The sequence below is a fragment of the Pelobates fuscus genome, chromosome 4 (genome assembly GCF_036172605.1).
Source record: "Pelobates fuscus isolate aPelFus1 chromosome 4, aPelFus1.pri, whole genome shotgun sequence".
NCBI lineage: Eukaryota > Metazoa > Chordata > Amphibia > Anura > Pelobatidae > Pelobates > Pelobates fuscus.
The window spans coordinates 87,770,541-87,791,200 of NC_086320.1; the positions used below are offsets into that span (position 1 = coordinate 87,770,541).

General features: G+C 39.0%; 1 protein-coding gene across 1 annotated transcript in view; it reads right to left on the reverse strand.

Moving 5' to 3' along the window:
* The window catches only part of CHD7 (chromodomain helicase DNA binding protein 7), a 102,744-nt gene that overhangs the window by 69,113 nt on the left and 12,971 nt on the right, over positions 1 to 20,660 (reverse strand). The window contains exon 2 of the mRNA XM_063451369.1: positions 12,663 to 14,479. Coding sequence (XP_063307439.1) covers positions 12,663 to 14,315 — 1,653 coding nt within the window. The 5' untranslated portion in view covers positions 14,316 to 14,479. The remainder of the gene's footprint in view (positions 1 to 12,662; positions 14,480 to 20,660) is intronic.

Genomic DNA, 20,660 nt, shown 5'->3' on the forward strand with positions numbered 1-20,660 from the left:
ACCAGGCACAGCTGGGAGGTATGAGAACCCCGATATCTTGCTCAAACACTCAAAATTATGCTCTGAGGTGGTTTTTGGCAATTTTTCTTATTTTTATTTTAACAAGCTGTTTTTTGAAACACATTATTGCAGTTAAAATATACAGGCATAACATGACGCTCCTGGAAAAAGAGGGACATTAGGATAAAAAAGTGGGACTGGGGCCCAAATGGGGACTGTCCCTCCTAAATAGGGACACTTGGGAAGTATGTATACCAACAAGTATCAGGTATAAATTAGTTCTGTTGTGAGGAATCCAGAATAATGTGATTGCAGTCACTGACCACTACACATTACAAATTAAATGTTATCATGGAATACGTTTACACCTATGCATATCTATGGATTTTCTAGAAATCTGTATCCAAAAGCAAAGCCATAGCATTTTGTATGTCTTCAAACGGGACAAGCTTTAAATTATTATTGCCATTTATATAGCGCCAACAGATTCCGTAGCGCTTTACAATATTAGGAGAGGAGGGATGTAACTATAAATAGGACAATTACCAGAAAACTTACAGGAACAATAGGTTGAAGAGGACCCTGCTCAAACGAGCTTACAGTCTATAGGATGGATACAAATAATCCTGTAAAAATGTCAGCTTTAAAATTTCAAGTAGGAGGGAAAAGGGGAGGGGGGGAAACCAAATCACCAACCTGCATAACTATTAAACCCCAAAAAATACAAATATGATCCATCCAATAGACTAAGAGAAGGCATTTCCAGGTCAGTCAGTACAAATGTGTAAGAGGAAGTGGGGCAGGATATGGTTGTTACATCATGAGAACTTCGTTTAAAAAAAAAAAGAAAAGAAAAAAAAAAGCTTCTAGATTAGTCACAAAATGTTAAGACTCTAAAGTTATTACGCAATGGTGCTGCTATCCCGGCATTATCTTCTAGAATAACCCACATTGCTAGAAAAAAAACAGATTGTGTAATCTAGATCAGTTAATGATGTCTGTCTGTCTGTTGAAAGCAAAAATACATTTAGTATGCTGCTCCCCAGCACCACTGTTGTAGCCACTTCTTTACGAAGTATTCTAAAACCTGCAGCAACAACGTACAAAGAACAGAATATATTTATTTTAATATTAGAGCTGTTTAGTGTAAGTTCTGCCAGTGATTTCAAAATGACAGGTTTTTAAATTGCGTAGTGAACACAATGTCACACCAACCATTAAGAACCTTAAGGGCACAGTGTTAGGAACATCATGCCTGAGATTAGTGGTAGTTACACTTCCAGCACATTTTGCAGGAAGCGCAGGAAACATCAACATCCACACCATTTGATCATACATAGGGTACACATCACATGACTCACGGATATCAGTACAAAAGCAAACATTTTTTACATGAATTTTTCACATTACATTTACTAGTCACACAAGTCAATATCGGGCTAATAGAGTATAATATAAATTGTAAAAAAAAGTTTCAATGTTGCGATTTCAGCTTTTAAATTACCAAACAATTCTATTCAAAAGTCTGCATTAAACCAGAATACGGATGGAGGGAGGTAATTTGTGACGTGTTTTGACAAACACTATAGTCATTCAGAAAACACTTCATCTCAATGAAGTGGTCTGGGTGCAGTGGCCCTCTCCTTTTACCTTGCAATGTCAAACATTGCAGATTATTTTTGTCTGTTTCTTTTTAATGGTTTACATTGCAGGGTTGTCGGAGACCCCTAATTCTTATCTAGGAGACCAAGCTGGAGAAGGCCATGCCTCCTGTATGATCTAGCGGGAGGCGGAGGCTTGAGCGGCACCAAGAGACCACTGGTGATGGAAAAACATAAGTAAAACCTTTATTTTACGGACAGGGGCACTATAGCGTTAGAAAATTGGGGGGTGGGGGGATGTCATGTTTAAGAAACAGTTATATAGGCAAAAAATCTATTTATATTTAACCTTTGCTGACCATATATCAACCCAAGTGCAGAGCGAAAGTAAAAAAAAAAAAAAAATGTATTTATCCTAGCACCATTCCACAGAACTTTTCTAATCAATGACCTTCTAGCAATAGCCCTTCAGATTATACGTTTGTTTGGGCAGGGCCCTCTTCACCTTCTGTTCCTGTAGGACATACATGTTTTGTTACAATTAAATGTTTGTTTACCTAATGTTTAGCGCTGCAGAATAGGTTGATGCTATATAATTGTAACATATTAAAAAGGTTAAAAAAAAAAAAAATACTGTTGGAAATAAAACTAAAGATCCTGAGGATTAAAATGGAACTAAACCCAGTAAATTTCTCTTTTTTTTTTACTCAAGTATCATTTTTATTTTTAAATTTAATAAAGCGTCACTGGCGTCTTAATTAAAACAGTATGAACATAGACAATGTCCAGCCCTTGTTTTTAATACAGAGTGAAGACAAATTGAGATGGATTAACCCTTGCATGCTTCAATGGTATCAAACAGTCCAACATATTAGATTCCCGAATAGGACAGGATATTGAAAAGCAACAGAACCATGAGTGGATACACATTTTAGGAAGAGCTTACAGTGCCAGCCTACGTCAGGTTATTTAACACTCTGCTCCTGTTTCATGTCCTGAACACGAAAATTTCCACCTGGAACATGCCACAGCAAATAAGTGGCATTCCTCTCGGTTTTATTCACTTCACTTGCTATGATGAAGTTGTGATTCATGTTGACGAAGCTTCAGTAAACAAGGGTGGAATACAAGATAAAATGTTTAGTTCAAAAGGAGGTATGTTTTAAATGGCCTATTCTATCCTATGATCGTCAGCTATAATATAAGGGTGTTGCCTATAACAGACTTTATCCTGTGTCATTGCATAACATGAGTTAGAGCACAGAGATAACTTTCTCCCCTTCAGCACTTTAACTAAAACACACATCATGCTGAGCCAACATTCCATAGGAAAGCAGGTGTGGAAGGCTTGTGGTGGTTAAAATGGGTAAATAGGGTGTTATGTGCTTAAAAACATCTTTAAGTATCTGTGTAAGTCTTCAATTTGATAAGCAAAGGAACATTGTATGCAAAACAATATTTTCCATTTCTAACAACTTGCCAGTTTGCAAAATCTCTTAAAAGACAAATTACACAGCTTAAGAAATACAACTTTTCATTCTAAAAACCTGTAATATTTCATAATGCCCATAATAAAGTGTTTTTGCTTTTCAGCCTTCGGTATCCAACTAGAATGAATATTTCCCACTGTGGCAGAATTATATTAAACTACAGCTTTAGTGTCAGATGTTATACATTAAAAAATAAAAAAAGTTTTCCAAATCATGTGTAGCATACGGATAGAAGATCATGAATAGTATGATCGGATACAATCCCTTGATTAATATGCCATTTAGAGGAGTACCCATCCAGAAATATTTTGTATAAAAAAACAAAACAAAAAAAAAGCACATATATATATAATTTATTTATTCAAGGGAGAAAAATGTCACTATGTTTCACACTTCAAGTTTCTATGGATTCAATCAGAATTTATAAATTATTTTGTAAAGTTAAGATTTAGAAAAAACTTCTATATTATATTAAGAGGTCCAGAATGCAGTTTGTGTGGGCAGGGGTTCTAACTCTTTTAAACGCAAAATTAAATATACTGTAAAGTGTGCCAGGTAAAGACATTAGCAGCATGCCCCTATGGTAAAGACTCCGAGGGCCGTCCACTAGACTACACATTGGTGGCTTCGTACTGTAGCAAAACTATATTGCACAGAAAGTGTATGCACACAGAAAATTGCAGGTAGGCAGCAGCTCCTTACATGATAAATACCTGCGATGGCCAAGTTTGGTACTGCAGAGTTAAGTGGCATTCACACATGGTCGCTACACATCAGAAATGCCATGGCTACCCATCAGTGGTACATGAAATTCTCCGCGCCTCAACCAGAAGGGCACAAGCAGTCGATCGTAATATTGCAGCATACTTTAACCATTTCCTTACCAGAAGGCCACACGAGATACACTATTGCAAAAGACCAATATGCAAACTGATTTTAACCCTTGCAGTGCAATATGTACTATTAACTCAATGCAATGGTTAACATGACCATTCAAAATCTTACATAACCTATTAAATCTGAGCTTGATGACCCTCCTCCCCCACAATCTGTTGGTTCATCAGGTGTGCTTTAAATAGAATTTCAGTTTCAACCGTAGTCACCAATGCAATGCTAGGTCAAAAGCTTTATAATTATAATAAAATCAGTTGTCTGCACTGGCAGAACTACCACGGTCGCAAGGGTCACAGCTGCGACCAGGCCAGTCAGTCAGTCCAGGGGGCCCGGTCGCCCTGTCAACCCCTGCGACCGGGGTGCCTGCCAGGATTTTGATGCAGCACCAACCGTGCAGAAAAACCGACGGGGCCGCATTGAAGGAGCCCATCGGGTGGCCCATACAGTGGCAATGGATTTCCTGGGGCCCGGTCAGCGCTGCGGCACTTTAACAGCGCAACCGGGCCCCAGTGACTAGGTAAGAGCTGGGAGGAATCAGTCACTTCCTCTCAGCCAACAGAGCGCCGCACAGGAGGGAGTCAGAGCTCTGGCTCCCATCAGCATGAGACAGCCGCTGGACCCCAGGTAAGTCACTAAATTTACTTTTAACAGTGTGTGTGTGTGTCATAGAGAATGTCTGTCTCTGTATATCTGTTTATATGTATAGATCTGTGTGTATGTTTCTGCATGTATGAATGTGTGTGTGTCTGTATGTGTATCTGTTTGTCTGCATGTGTGGGGGAGCGGGGATGTAGGAGGGCGGAGGGCAATTTTTGCACAGTGGCTTCTAGTTACACCTCTGGTTGTCTGCTAATCTATGGACGAACAAATCGATTGGGATTTGTGCAAAAGTCTAATGGCAATGATAAGTCCATAAATAGTGGAAATGTATGGAACTATTGAAAATACAGGTTACAGACCAGCAGAAAAGTAAGTTGACTATTTCTAAAAAGAACTACCTTCCAGCATATACATTGGCTTTTCCAACAATGCGCCCATCAATGAGTTAGAATGAAGCACCAGATATGTGCAGTAATTGAGATATATACATTATGCACTAGGTAGATATGCTGCAGTAGCTAAAAAGGGAACATGCAAGAGACTTGCTAAAATATTCTGCTGTTCTCTGTTGACTCAATCTGCTTTGCCATTTACAATCAGAACAGAGGGGTTCTCTGATGAATTTTGTTTCGTTCCTATGGTTGCCAATACATCCACAGCCAACTACTGGCATCCGCATTGGGATATTAACCTCACACCATTTTCAGCTAAAAGCAAAAAAAAATCTCACAGTTGCCACATGCCAATGTGAAAACCGTATATACAGATCTCATTAGCCAATGCCAAAAGAGGATTCAAAAGAGGCAAATAACAGGCAATGGTGAGAACTGCACAACTTTTTTTTGCATGTGGATTGAAAAATTATTTAAATTATTACTTCCTGCAGGTTTCAAACAAACAAAACAGACCGTTCAATATAAAATTACAGGTGGATTATTAAAAGGACAAAATAACTGGATTTAAGGGGGGGGTTCAAATCATTTAGACTGCCTGCTTTCTCTAAACAGTAACGTAATTTTCGTACCTTTGCCTTTAATGCATCTACTTCATATAAAAGACATTAATAATGTTAAAATAATAGTATATGACTGACTGCTTTAGCCATTAACAGCTTTAATGCAGTCTAATATACAAACTGCACCAGATTACTGGCAAAGCAGAAAAATCTTAAGAATTAGTGTGCAAAACTGTAAGAATGGTACCCGGATGATACGTAGCCTGAAAATGAAAAAAAATAAAAACATTTATTGCAGTTTAAAGAAGGAAATTATTGAAATTATGTCAAATATTTCTATACCTCTTAAATCAGACCTATACAACAAAATAACTACTGTAAGATGTGATGAGTGCCTTGAACCGCCAGGTGCCCTCAAATTCAGTCCTGTATGGGGGAGGCAGAGTATTGCACAAAATAGTTACAAATCATTAGAGAGAGAACCGAGCAGCTCTGTTCTGTAGGTTGTAATGGGGAGGTGACAATTTTCACAGCAGCAGTTTACAAAGCAGCTGTCGTGTACTTTAATTAAAAATAAAATTGCTTGATTAACCTTGGAGATTCTTGTTTGTGTGGAAACTGCAAATTATGGAGCAGAACCTTATTCTTTCCTCGGTCCTGGCCATGAAAGGGTGGATCCACCCCTGCACTGCCTTCATTCTAAACGCATTAACCTTTGCGAAGAGGCCAGGTGACTCCATCACCCACCAAATCAGAATGCTGCGGTTGACTCACATTGTTATGCGAACACAGAGAACTGGCTATAACCGGCCTGGTGAGCAGATAATGAATGGTACCAATTACTCTCACTCAGTCAACTGATCATACCTGAGATGGAAGAACCGGAGGAATCATCCACGGAAAGACTTCTTACTCAAGGGCACGTAGTCCTTTCTAGAGCCAAGTCTTTGTGTAACACAGGGGGGCACAATCATTTGCTAAATTCTGCATTTCTCTTCATTAGGATTTATTTATAACACTTAATTATCCTAACACTTATTTTGCAAGTGTGTACCTTGTAAACACTACTGTGTGTCCACAAAGGTTCTGTAAAATACATGTTTTGTATATACCTAGTCTTTACTTTCCCAGCTTGAGAAGTAAACAAAATTATTATTATTCTATAGATTTGGTACTAGTCTTTTTACCCCAGTGTGTCCTGTTCTATGCTGAATATAGCGACAGGCCTTTAACAAACTATTTTGTATGTTCTATACTGGAATGCATTGTCTTTGTAACAAAATTCATAACTTTAGGTAGTACAAATATACAATCTATATAAAAGACAAATTTGCAACAGTGTTTAGAGTGTGCATCACTGTGTTTAAGCAGAACAGAGTGGTGGGTGCTTAAAAAAAATGCCAGTGGCATATAGTAACCCCTAGAATGCAACACTAACATTAAAAAAATGCAGTTAAATACAAGAATGTACTATTAAATTTGTTCATTAAAATAATGAAAAACTTGTACACGGGGTTAAGATATGGGTGCATTCCTCAGCACTCACAAATTGAGATTGTAGGGGTTAATTCTTCAAGATCTAGAAAGGTAGTCATTAAAATTAGGTATTAAAATGAATTTTCCCAAATACATTTAAAAGTAGAAAGCACCAAAATGAAAGCAATACAATATTTAATTGGCTAGAACTTTCCAAGTGCCACAGGCACTAATGAAGTCAAGGACTTAACGGATAAGAGAAAATACTTGCTTTTTTTACAGCCATTCATAGCATTCAGTGGACAAGAAATTAAAGGACAATAAACAAAATATACTTAGGAGGACATCTGCATACAGCCGTTCAGAGGATATTCAAATCAGCATACTGTAGGCTAATGTGAAGACCATGATTTGTATAATGCTGGCATGGGTTGCACTGCCTCAGGTGTATAGCACAATCTTTACATATGCAATAAATGCAAATCAGTAAAGCCTCGCAAGGCTAAATTATCTGCCTTTACCACCAGAGGAGCAAACATCTGCTTTGTTTTTTTCTTAACCAACAACACACACACACAACCTACATGCATTAAAAAGGGTTACTTAAACACAGATTGGTTGTTTTCTGTATACAAGACTACCTGTTCCCTGAAAAACAGTTAACTATTTTATGTTAAGTCCGTTTTCCTGTTAAAAAAAAAAAAAAAATTATATATCAGAAAAAAAATTATAGATTTATTATTAATATGAAAGCAGCTGAGCCTTCATTTGTCATTACAGACTGTGAGAAAAAAAAAATCTGGCTTTTCCTCTGCAAAGGGGGAGTGGGAGTTAAAAATATATTACCATACTGACAGGAAGCAGAGCATATATGAAATGTAGCTCGCAAACACAAGTAACAGCTGGAGTTTGGATCCATAGAAACTTGCAGTACAGAATATGACCAGTATCTATGTCAGAGCACTGCAATTTCCTTTAAACGTAAGGCAAATAAATATGGGGCAACCCTATGTTATCGATACTCTTATTGAAAAATAATTTGCCCCAACTGCGTTAAAATAACTGCAAGTGTGTTTAAGGCAACAAAACCATACATGTTGAAAGAAATTAGTTTTTTTGCATATTGATATTACTTGCAAAGGTTTGCAAACTGGCATCTAAATATTAACAATGCATGGCAAACAAGACATCACAAAAGAATACATGCTAGCCTAACTTTGAAGAATACAAATACATTAAGGACACCAACCTTCTTTAAGCTGAAATAAATTCACAATTGTTGGTTCAGATTAAAGAAATACTCAAATTACCATAACCACTTCAGGCGGCTGTATTGTTTATAGTGACAAGAGTGTCCTCTTAAAGGACCACTATAGGCACCCAGACTACTTCAGCTCAATGAAGTGGTCTGGGTGCCAGGTCCCCCTAGTTTTAACCCTGCAGCTAACAAAAACAGCAGTTTCAGAGAAACACGGCAGGGTTAAGCCAGCCTCTAGTGGCTGTCTCCCTGACAGCCACTAGAGGCCGCTTCCGCGATTTACATGGAGTAAATCGCACTTAGTTGACGCTGGCCGTCCAGCATCAAAAAAGATCCCCAGAGGAAAGCATTGAGTAATGCTTTCCTATGGGCGGGTTTGAATGCGCGCGCCTCTGGCCACGTATGCGCATACAGCTCCACTCGGAAGCAGACTTCGATGGAGGAGGAGAGGTCACCAGTGCCGAGGGAGCCCAGCGCTGGATTAAGGTAAGCAAATAAATGGTTAACCATATATGCACCGCGGAACGGGGCCCTAGTCACTTCAACGGTGACTTGGGCTCTATAGCGTTAGGAATACATATTTGTATTCCTAACGCTATAGTGTTACTTTAAAATAAAATCGTTCAAACCAATTTTTAAACATTTTTGACTACTTAACTAGGTCCCCTAGATAACAACGCTGCATCCAGCTTCTATGGCCAGGTAACTGAACTAAGCAGGGTATTGGCCGAGAGAGCCCCCCCGATGACATTCTCAGCCAATGAGCACAGCTTCATACAGCCCTGCTTAGTTCAGTGGAGATAGACAACTTATCATGCAAGGACAATCTGGACACTAGGCTGCAGCTTTGGAAGCCTGTAAATCGGCAGTGATTATGGTGCTAAGATGGCGTCTTGGGAATGGGAATTACAGTGCAGGCATTTAAAAAAATATTTAACAACACTACCACGCTCTACACTCAAGGACAATGCTTAAAACAACTTGCAGTCTGTATGTGTGCACAGCTTTTACATTTATTCACACAGAAAACTACAGGACCCAAAGTTACTTGTGATCTGTACGGCAAGACATACAATAACTTGCGTGGCAAGGGAGAAGCATAGTCCTTATGAGGTGGACCAATAATACGTTTGCAAAGTAAATGAAGGGATAAGAGAGGCAAACAGTATCAGCAAGTCGTGGTGTTTGAAGTGTCCCTTTAATTCTTTGTTGTAGCCATGTCATCATTTAACAGTGCACCAAATTCTCCCTGCGGTTTACCTGTGACATCAAGACCAGTAAGACAGGTGCAGGTCAGCTGCCCAACAAGTCCCACAGTGTCCAATACTGGGGGTAATGAAGCAATGTATCTGGTCTGAGCTTATTTCACATCTCAGCACCATTTTTATGGAGAATGCAGGAAGTCAAATTTAGCAAGATATTAAGCCATCTCCCTCAACACTGTGGTTAGAGGGAGCGCAGCAGCTTAAAAAATATCAATATTTATAAAAAAAAAAAAAAAAAAAAAAGTAACTGATAATAACATCCCTATTTGGAAACCGTTACACAAGGTGACCTAAAGAGGAGGAGGGTATTGCACCACTATAACAATTTTATTCTAAGTTTAATCTTAGGAGTCATCTAAAAAACAAACAAAAAAACACAAACACGTTATTGAACATTTATTGCAAATTTTTGGTCTTATTTTGCATTAAATACAACTAATTCTAGGGTTTTAAAAGCAGTTTATAAAACTTGTCCGGGAGATGGGTAGGGGCAACACTATGCTTTGGCCTTCCATCATTCAAATGACACGTTTTCACAAGGGTGCTTAGTCACACAATCCACAATGAATAAAAGAAAAGGGGTGAGCACTCGAGTGCCACCCTACTTTATCAAACTCCATTAAGTAATGCAGTCTAAGAAAACAAGCCGGTTTAACTAAAGGCTGGAAATGACCCCCTTAGCTTTGTAGACACCCAATACTCTTGCAAATGTACACAATCAGCTTGTGCGGATGAACACGCCTCAAAATCCCGACCACCTAGGTTAAGCCAACAGTAAGACTGCTGTTCAGGTCTGCCTGCTTTATACATAAGTCCCATCGCTGGGAACACTGTGGTTTCAAAGTTATGGACCTAAACACACACCAAAACGCTTCTTGCATGAAACAGGAATTTGTGTTCTAGGAAAAACAAATATCCTTTTATTCCATTTACTCTCTCAGTAGCAAACGTGTTACCGAACATAAAATACTACTTTTTATATTTCAGTGAAACCGCAACCACTATGCTTTGACAGTTTTTCAAGGCCTGCAATTTTAGTGGATGGGGTGTGGGGGATTCTGAACATGCTTTCCAAAAAAGCGGTTGCAGAATGTGGAATGTGCAGAGAAAAAGGGGAAAAAATACACATATATATTCAGCTGAAATAACCTTTTTTTTTTTAAATAAAATGTATAATAACAAGCTAACTCCAAGTAGACCAGAAAAGCATTTGCCACGTTTGAGCTAGAGTGTCTCTATGCAAAGTAAATGCTCTCCGATAACACAGCCAAGGTCCAAAGGCCTTACCCAAGACAGCCTTAGTTTAGGCACAGAGTCATTCCGCTAGACAGAAATGCCTGGAATTTCCTGGGAACATATCCATGATAACAGGAATGGGAAATAAGGGACTAAAAATAAAGTGGACAACTGTCTTTATGAGGTCAGTCGACATTATATTCAGCCTACATACTGACAATTAACTGCAGCTTACTTCCTCAATGAGGCCTACCTACTGTATTCCTACCTGGAAGAGAATATAGATACGCAAGGTAATTTCATTAGGTGAAGTCGGTGCCATGTAAGCCAAACGCCATTGTGTGTTCTACAAAAGGACTTGAAAATGGGGTATATTAAATGCGACTGTGTTTCTCCCCCAAAATTTGCACTTTTTTGTTGACATTTTTTCTCCTGAATGCCACTTATTCACAACACATTGACTCAAACATGTGCTTTAAAAATACAGTGGAAGACAGAGGGGGCATAATGTAATAAGTAGGAAGTTGGTTGGAACTTACTAGTAGAGCAAACATTTAAAAAGTAACACTTAAGTTTTTGTTTTTTCCCCCAAATAATTTCAGAGTAATAATTATATACAAATAATAAAGGTTTTGAATACCGTAAAGCCCCTGTGTTTCTAGGCAAATCTAGGCAGCAGTTTCACACAAACTGCTGATAGCTGATCTGGCTGGGAACATCCGTGCATTCCTTTGAGTCAATCATCAGAGGGTGTCAGCTTTAGGTTAGTGGGCAGGAGAGTGAAACTCATGCAGGTTTTGGACACAGGATAAAAATTGTGTCCATCTTAAAAAGTACGCGTTTTTAACCAAGGTTTCTTTTATATTTTTGCTACCGACCTCCCCATATGTGGTTATTAAGTGTGTTGCGGGTTCGTAAAAATATTCCTGTCTCATTACAGATTTTTCCTTTTAACTAAAAGCAGCCAGATTAACAATTTGTGTACAACTCTTAAGGTTTGCCTCGAATTGGCAAGTGAGCTTACAATTTCAACAGATATTTCAGTGCAACCAAAAACCCGGTTACTGAAAGGGAACCGGTTTTAACTTGCCTCAACCTCCAATTCATTTCCACTATCTCACAGCCTCCACTCTGCATCCCAAGCAGGGAAAACCTCCCATGCTTGCTTCACTGCCGGCATCCAAACGCCATTCCTATACGTCTTAGCCAGTGCTAGCAGTGTCATCTGGGGAGTTACAATAGCAACCACAGCGCATGTGCAGTGGTTGCCATGTGTAAAGAGCAGAAGGACCACCTGTGTTCTGCTTTCCCCGATCAATCAGTTCTTCAGTTGAAAACGTGGTGGGGGAGAGCAAAATTTTAGGGAATAGAATTTAAGGGGGGGGGGGTGGGGGGGGTTAAAATAAAAATGAATGTTTGTTTCACTGGAAAATCTGAAATCTGCATTGCCTTCTCACGATATAAACCAATGTGTCCAGTTCATTTTCACATTCCATAAATAAATAGCCTCTTGCAAAAACGCATATCTCCTATTGTGATTAAAATGAGGAACCAAAGCTCCCATGCATCATAAGCATTTGATGGTGTCTCTTCTAACAAAATCATAAAAAATCTCAAGTTTAAAAATAAATAAATAAAAATTTAAAAAGCATAAAGATGCAGCTGGTTCATACCGAACACTACGGATACAACTTCCTGTTGTTGCATATTGTTGGTTTACCTTAGAAAAATCAGAGTATGATGCATGTAGAGCAGGAAGTTGCTTTGTTTTTGTTTGTAAAAGCCACAGCACATAAAAACCTTAGAAGAAAACATTATGCATACATCCTCTCTGAAAACATTCTCACACAATGCCTGGAAGTGTTCAGGCTTTCTAACAGAGCTTACCTGATGGACAGGCACTTTCTGTGGGGTGTTTTGGGGGGACTGGTGAAGTTGCGTCCATGGCTGATGACGAGAATGGGAGGGTGGTGAAGTCTGATGGTGCATAGATGGATGAGGCTGACAGTTTGCAATTTGCTGCTGAAAAGATGGATGGCCGGGATGTTGCTGGCCAGACATCAACCGATCTTGCATTGCCTGGGGATCTGCATGGCTAACTCCAGGACAGCCATTTGGTCTCATGTGCCCACCCATTTCTCTTGGTGTTGAAGATATACCCATGAAGGTCTGGTTCTGTGGCAGGTTTCTGGGACCCATATTCCTTTGTCCCATAACCATGCCACTGGGGGGCTGGTGAGGCGAAGGATGGGGCATGTTTGGGTAACTTCCAACATCCATAGGAATTCCAGCACTGCCAGGCCGGACCTGTGGTGGAGGGGTACCTGCTGGATTACTCATTGCTTTTAATGGTGACATGGGAGGTGGAGAGGCATAGGTTCCCTGAGGCTGTGAAGTATGCATAGTTTGTGGGTTCATTTGGTTAAGTGAGCCACTAGCATGTATGGGTTGCTGCTGGTGCATCAGTCCTTGACTACTATTTGATGGAAACCCCACAGCATTTGGGTATCTAGGTACAGAAGGGGTCATTGGAGTGTTGTTTGTAAGGCCTAAATTCTGATTCATTCCTGTATTATTAACCATTCCCTGATTAAGGTTACTATAAGGATACCGGGAATACTGCCCTGAGTTGTTTAGCGTAGGTGAAGGTACAGTCTGGTTTCGAGAATTAAAATTAAGGGACTGTGGCCTAACTGCACCCTGCTGAGTAGGATTGGGAGAAAATCGAGGACTGTGAGCAACAGATTCTCCATGGTGAGTGTTTGGAGGGTGGTGATGAAACTGCTGAACTGCATGACGCAATGAAGGACCCATGTTTGGATTTTGCTGGGGAACATGAGGCATGTGACCAGGTCCGGCACCACCAAGGAACATATTTCCCTGATTTATACCCTCTTGTCCTTGTGAAAATTGATTTATCCTTTGAGACTGTAGTGGGCCATGCTGTTGCATTGAAAAATCTCCCCGAACCATGTAATTTCCCATCTGTTGAACGTGCTGAGGGTGAGGGGGACCTTGAGGTCCAGAAGGGGTTGGTGGCTGCTGCGACTGCTGCTGCTGTTGCTGCTGGTAAGTTGGTCTTATCTGATCTGGCACTTGTACAGCCCTGGGCGCCCACATTGAGCCACCATCCACAAACTGTGACCCATGTCTGTCATTTTGCATGCCAGGGTAGACCCCCATTTGGCCTCCAGCATGGGGGACCTGAGGAACAGGCGTGTTGTGATACTGAGAATGTGGAGAGGCAATACCGTTTCCAGGAGTGTTGGTCATCAATCTATTAGGCTGTTCCATCATGTGCATTTTTTGTGGCTCATATTGGTTATAGTGATCAAAGTGGGTGAGCTTTGTTTGATTCTGATTGCTTGTGTTATGGTGGAGCGGGGACTGCAAAGAACCAAATCCCTGATCAATTGGCATTTGTTGTGCCAGTGAATTCACTGAATTTTCAGGGTAACCACATTCGCCAAGACCTTCTAAACCCTCACTAAAAATATTCCCATCTTCTCCAAATAAACTCATCATACCAGGATCCGCCATTTTGTTTTCTGCACACAGCTCTTTTGGAGCCACGAGTGTCAGATTGTGCTTCACCTCTCTGAGGTGTTTGTTCTCAGAGCTGTTAATCCTTAGCTAATCTCTCATGTCATTCCATGTTTTCTTAATTCTTCTGGACCATGTAGTGTCTGGGAGGATCTTTATTCCTGAGAGAAAAGAGAAAAATGAAAATATTTTAATATATATCATAGCAAATATACAGATATTGCATTTGCATTATTCATGACAACCTGAGAAGATTGGTGGGAATGCTCACTCCATAAAGAAAGTAACTAAAATCAGTCTCTCCAAAAAACAAGTTTATTCCTTAAAAAAAAAAAAAAAAAACACTTATTTCCCAGTCACTTTTCTAATGGGTTGAAGAGAACAAAAGGACACAACACACAGCAACGGCTTCAGCTGCCACAGCAGGCAGACAGATGTATGGATACAGCCAAGCATCCCATCTGCTAAACTAAAGCCCTGAAAATGCTCTAGTTACCAACAGCACGTCCTTAACCTTATTCCCCGAGGAGTGTAATCAGATGAGCAAGCAGCAGCAGCATCAAGGGCTGTGATAAGCTAAAGTTAGCAGAATCCGCTAGTCCATTTAACAAACACCAGAAGGTAGAAAGTGACTCTTAAAAAATAAATATAAACACACAACTCCATCTGCTTCATAAAAGCATTTTATTTTATTTTAGAGAGGGGAGGGTTATTGTAGAACGATAGCATTTCTCTCCTGACCTTCCAATATTCTACCACTCTTGTGGTGCATGTAGCTCCAACAACAAAAACCGCAAATTCCTGATGCCAAGCTCTCCTTCTCAAGGTCACACTTCATGTGAATTATTGGATTCATACTGTGGCTATATTCATGTGAAACAGTTCTACAAAACGGTAGACCAGGGTGGAACATGCAAGCTAGGAAGCAAAGAGGTATAAAGAGATTTTTTTTTTTAAATGAATGGGGCGATTTTGATCTAAATAAGCCCTTATTAGACATTATCTACAGTTTACATTTTATGCTAGACAAAAATCTATTTACTAAATCTGGAATCTTGGCTGGTGAGCAAAGTTATCAGAGTAACCTTGCCATTGTAAACGAGGATCGATTTATTTAATTACCAGGCCACAATAGCTTTGAGTGGTGTGTCGAAGTTTGCAGACTCCCAGGCCCTTGCCAGGTTTCAGCAATAGCAAAATGTTCACACACAGGGCAGCACTTAGCTTAATGTGTCATGAATACCCATTACGTAAGTGTACCTTGCTGGTGACAGTATCTTGCGCCTTTCTCTTGGAACCTTCTCTAAAGGGAAGGTTTAACACATTCACTGTCAGAACAGGGAACGGGTGAGGGGAATTTAAAGAGTATACATTGTATAACGCAAAGTTTGTGTCATTTGAAGGACCAGATCAGTAGACTGTGTGGGATTGTGAAATTAAGTGTTTTTAAGCAAAATTCTTTTAGGTTCAGAAGAGGCACGATGACTACGTTTAGCTTGCAATTCATACAAGAAGCTAATTCAAGAATTCCAGTCATGCTTGGAATTTGTCACTAGCATTCTAACCCATAATCTTATTTTTCTTTCCAGACATTAATGGTTGTGGGTTGGTGCTTCTGTGGTACATGTTATGAACAAGTAGCTGAATTCATAACTTCGGAAAATGTTCCTTAGGAAAACTCTGCTTCACAGATGACTCTTATGTCCGTTTAACCCCTTAAATCTGTGCTATGAAAATGTGTGAGTATTATACACACACACAACGTATTTGTGATTTCTATATCTCGTGCCATATATAATCACTGCATCTTGAAACCCATTCAATAAGAAGCTAAATATTTTTCAATAAGTGAAAGTGGTAATTTCAGTTAACCCAAAAACTTTGTACATTTTTAAATGTCTTCAAATGGCATCTAGGGGCAACATCAGGAAATCTGATAGGATTCCATTAAAAGTACAGAGGCGTGATACAGGTGGAGAAGGTTTGGGGACACGGAATGGCCACGAATCCAAGATATCATCTCAGACCGAAAATGGACATTTTAGAGAAACAAGGGCTTAAAGCTTGAAATAGCACTGGGGGAAGAAAATGCTAGATACACACATTGCTCCTTCGCATACTAATAACATTTCCACTACCTTAAAAAAAAATATCAGTTTTAAAAATGTCTTACTGGCTTTCCATGGGCTTATTCAAAAGGGAATTTTCAGAAATCGTTCTATATTAATAATTAATCCATTCTATTAATACTTTTAATATTAAGGACAGATAGTTTGGTGTAAACATGGCTAAGATTTTTTTAAATGGAAAACAAATTTTGGAGTGAACAATGATAGTTCATCATAGTGAACAATGATAGTTCAAATGATAGTGAATCTGACCTTTCTGAATTTAATATTTGCTTAACAGCAACCCATTTGTGATGAAGAATAATGTTAATACAAAATATAAATGAAAAAGTAAATAAAACTTTGTCCTCAAAATAATCCCACAGTTTTTATACCCAATTTTGAACGATTACTGGTAGTCCAAAAAAAAAAAAAAAAACACTATTAGAGAAAAGTCTTTCAAATAAACAAACTTCAGACTTCTAATGGTTATACATTAAACAGGGTCAACATGACATTTAACGTAATCTGTTGTAAGTTGCGTAATTGTGCTTTTTAGTACAAGTTTTTTTTTTTTTTTATGATGTGGAAATTATATGCAAACAGCATAAACCATAAAAAGGACAAGATACACAAAATGAAACCATGAATTGGAAAACTTTGCAACGGAGATGAAAACTGCCCTTCGTCACAGACACACATGGAGTTAGCTATTTTTGGGGATAACACCAGATACTCTGGATGCTTGGACTGAGTCTCACTAGTATTGAAAAACCACATTACTCTTCGAAAGAAGCACTCATAGAAATAGAAACGTCCTTGCTGATCCTTGGGATCATTAGAAGCCACCGATGTGTATTTTCATTTTATCTGTGTCAGCACAGAATGGCTCCCTGCTCGCCAGAATATGATGGGAGGAGAAGGATGGAAAGCAGTCATATTATTGCCATTAACCAGCAAGAGATCTCTTGATAATTCTTTTTGCTTACAAAGCTGTCAATTAGCCACATCCACATTCGAAAGATAGGTGTCAATAGGCAAGGCAAAACAAGGGGGTAAATAAATAAATAAAAATTGTGCAGTTTCTGCATTAGAGGTAGTTAAATACAAACGGTAAAGGGAAGTAAATTACCATCCAGGTGACAAAAAAATATTTAATTTAGGGACGGAAACAGTTAAAATTACATTTTGAATTTCACATTATTGGAGATCAGTGAAACAGCAGCCATTCACAACAACCTGGCCATTCTCCTGAGAGTGTGTGGCCAGCCCTTTCCCTCCCTCCTCCCTCCATCCATCCCCCCACCACCACCTCCTCCACACCTCCAGGGGCCTTTTCTTTGGCCTGTGCTGCAGCTGAAAATAATTTATCTCTTTGGAAGACTGTGGCATATGTGATGGGGGAAACATAACCGTCATGAATAAAGTGCAACACAAAGACTGGGTGAGTGTCACAGGATGCACGGGGCAAAGGTCAGGCCTGTGAGCTGGAAGGTTCTGCACAGTGGCTGTTCAAACACACACACACACACACACTCACTCTTGTCCGCACACCATCACCCCCCTCACTCCAACGTCATGAGACCCAATAAAGAAACAACATACACAAAAATATTGTGTTGACCATCTCCCACGCTTACTAACCATCATGGTGTTTTTAACAGGATTGCCAAAATGTCTGTCAATTCTCTAGTCATCAACTTCCCAATCTCACTTGTTATTACTTGCATGAACCCCCGTTATGGATCTCTTTTAGATTGTTAACAGCTTTGGCTACCTGAAACGTTTGAATCTTACAAAGTATGTTGTGTAAGCATCCTATGAACTCTAACGATTTAGATATAAAGAGCACAGAGTGGAGCATCTTAATGAAGGCCAAAATCATGATGCAATTCATTGACCTCCATCAATAAGCATAAGTGCGTAGAGCAACATTGTAATTCAGTCCATATAATAACGGGTGGGATCCACTACACACAGACAAGCATACAGTTATTTTGGAGTAGGAAAGGGACAGTGTAAAAGCAATGCTCTGCACAAGTCAAATACCAGGCCTCTGGCCGTCAACCACAACTCCCACAAACCTTTGCCAACAAAATGCAGCACAAGTGGTTACCAAAAGGTAGTGGGATAAAATTTCAACTAAATTATTCAGTGTTTGGATCACTCTCCCGAAATAACCATCATCACTATAGTGTAAGACATGCCTCAAGCAAACTGAAGGCTGACATAAGTCTCCGGAAGGACAGACAGTGAGGCTGCCTGACTATTACTCCTGCTGTTACTCTACCAGAAAGCCCACACACCCATCCTGGACCAAGTGAGAGCTGAATGTGTAGCCCATTGTTGCAGTAACTTTGTGTGGGTTTCAAGTCTGGATGAGACTGGAACACATACGGACTGTGTGAAAAGGAGGCCATGCTTGGCAAGAGAAGCTTTGCTTAGGCTATACCAACAATAATTCCAAGGTTTCCACCCCCCCCCCCCCCTCTAACCACCCCCCTCCCATTTTCTATTTTTCTTCTTAACCCTTTCAGTGACAATATTGGTTCAAAACATTTCAAATTAACACGGCATGCAACCACGCGCACACAACGTGTTAACATTTATTTCAGGCACACTCCATAAGCAAAGGAACGATTGCACTTTTGTTTGGGCAAAACACTGCTGTTACTACAACGTACTCCTAGCATACTATAAATTCATCGTAAACACAGACATCTGCTGGTAGAAAGGTTTGCATCCCAGATTATGCAGTGTCTTTATACACTTACAGTGTACTAGCTATTCAGTAAAAACAGCACATGCTGGGAACTATATCACCCATGATGCTCTGGTATCCATGTGATTTGAAAAGCATTATGGGAAATGCAGTAGATGGCACGTGCAGTAGTAGAGATTAATTCACTATGTCTGCAAAATCAAAATATGCAACACATGGGCACTGGGCTAAAGAATTAAAATACAAATGTTGGCCAAAAGCAGCTCCCGGGCAGTTTAACAGAAACCCCTATTAATCTCAGAAAAAAAAAAAAAAAAAAGTAATTATTAATAAGCTCCCACAACCAAACATTTAGCGTGATGACAGCATGTTGACAAAGTCAACAGAAATACAAATGAAAACTGCCGATACTTAGTTGTGAGATTACAAATAATAGCCTCAAAGCAGATACCACAACAACATCAAAACGTCGCTAATCAGGGCAATCCAGCTATATTCACAACAAAGAAATGAAAGAATACAAAATAGTCATTTTGTCGTTAATCTGTAAAGTATGCCAATCTATACCTTTTATTTGTACATTACATACAAACTATAAGTACGTCTATGTGGCCCAATCAATATTCAGAAATTAAAGATAAATGCTATACTCTGCAGGAGGACACCCTAAAAGAAGCAGGCAAAGTTTTGGCTATACTTAATTTTTTTTTTTTAAAGCACCAAGAAACTGTCACAACAAAATATAATTCAATTACCTCTACGTCTTATGATATATATTTTTTCAATCGATAATATTTGCTATCATATATGAAGAACGCCAACTGCGAAGTAATTAGGGAATGGAGCTGATGTGAAAAGTAGTGGCAAGAAAAACAAAAAAATAATTGTGGTATAATGAAAAGAAAAAAAAAATGCACCATAGTAGCAAAATTTACTTGAAAACAGGAGAAAACGTGTATAAATGTCACCACTTCCTGTCACCATTTTTTAAGCAATAGATATTTTAAACAAAAGACATATGAAATGTTCTCACACAAAAATAAGAATTGAAAAAAGAAAAAAAATCTAACTTGCGATCTTATCACACAGATTCTGCTATAGTTTGCAATTAAAGCAAAAATGTTTCTTCTAGTAAACTATGTTTCACTTCTGAATTTGAAAAATTTCCAGATTTATATCCATATGGAATAAATTAGCGCTTATTTTTTTGTGAAGAAAAAATAAATAAAAAAACCACAAAGAACAACAAATAACAGAAATGGATGCACAATTTGGAGTTGTATGTGGACAGTAAACTAATTTCTGAATATAAATTTTATAGGATTAATGATCCTCATCATAGTTATTAGGGTCCCACCTTCACAGCAAATTGGTTTGGAAAAACAGCGATTTCCTCATCTGAGCCGATGTTAAAGAATCGGTCGGATTTTTTAATTCCCAAGAGAACAAGACGTGGAAACTAGAATTGACAAATAAAAAATATTTTTTTTCCTACCTAAACTGTATTCTAAC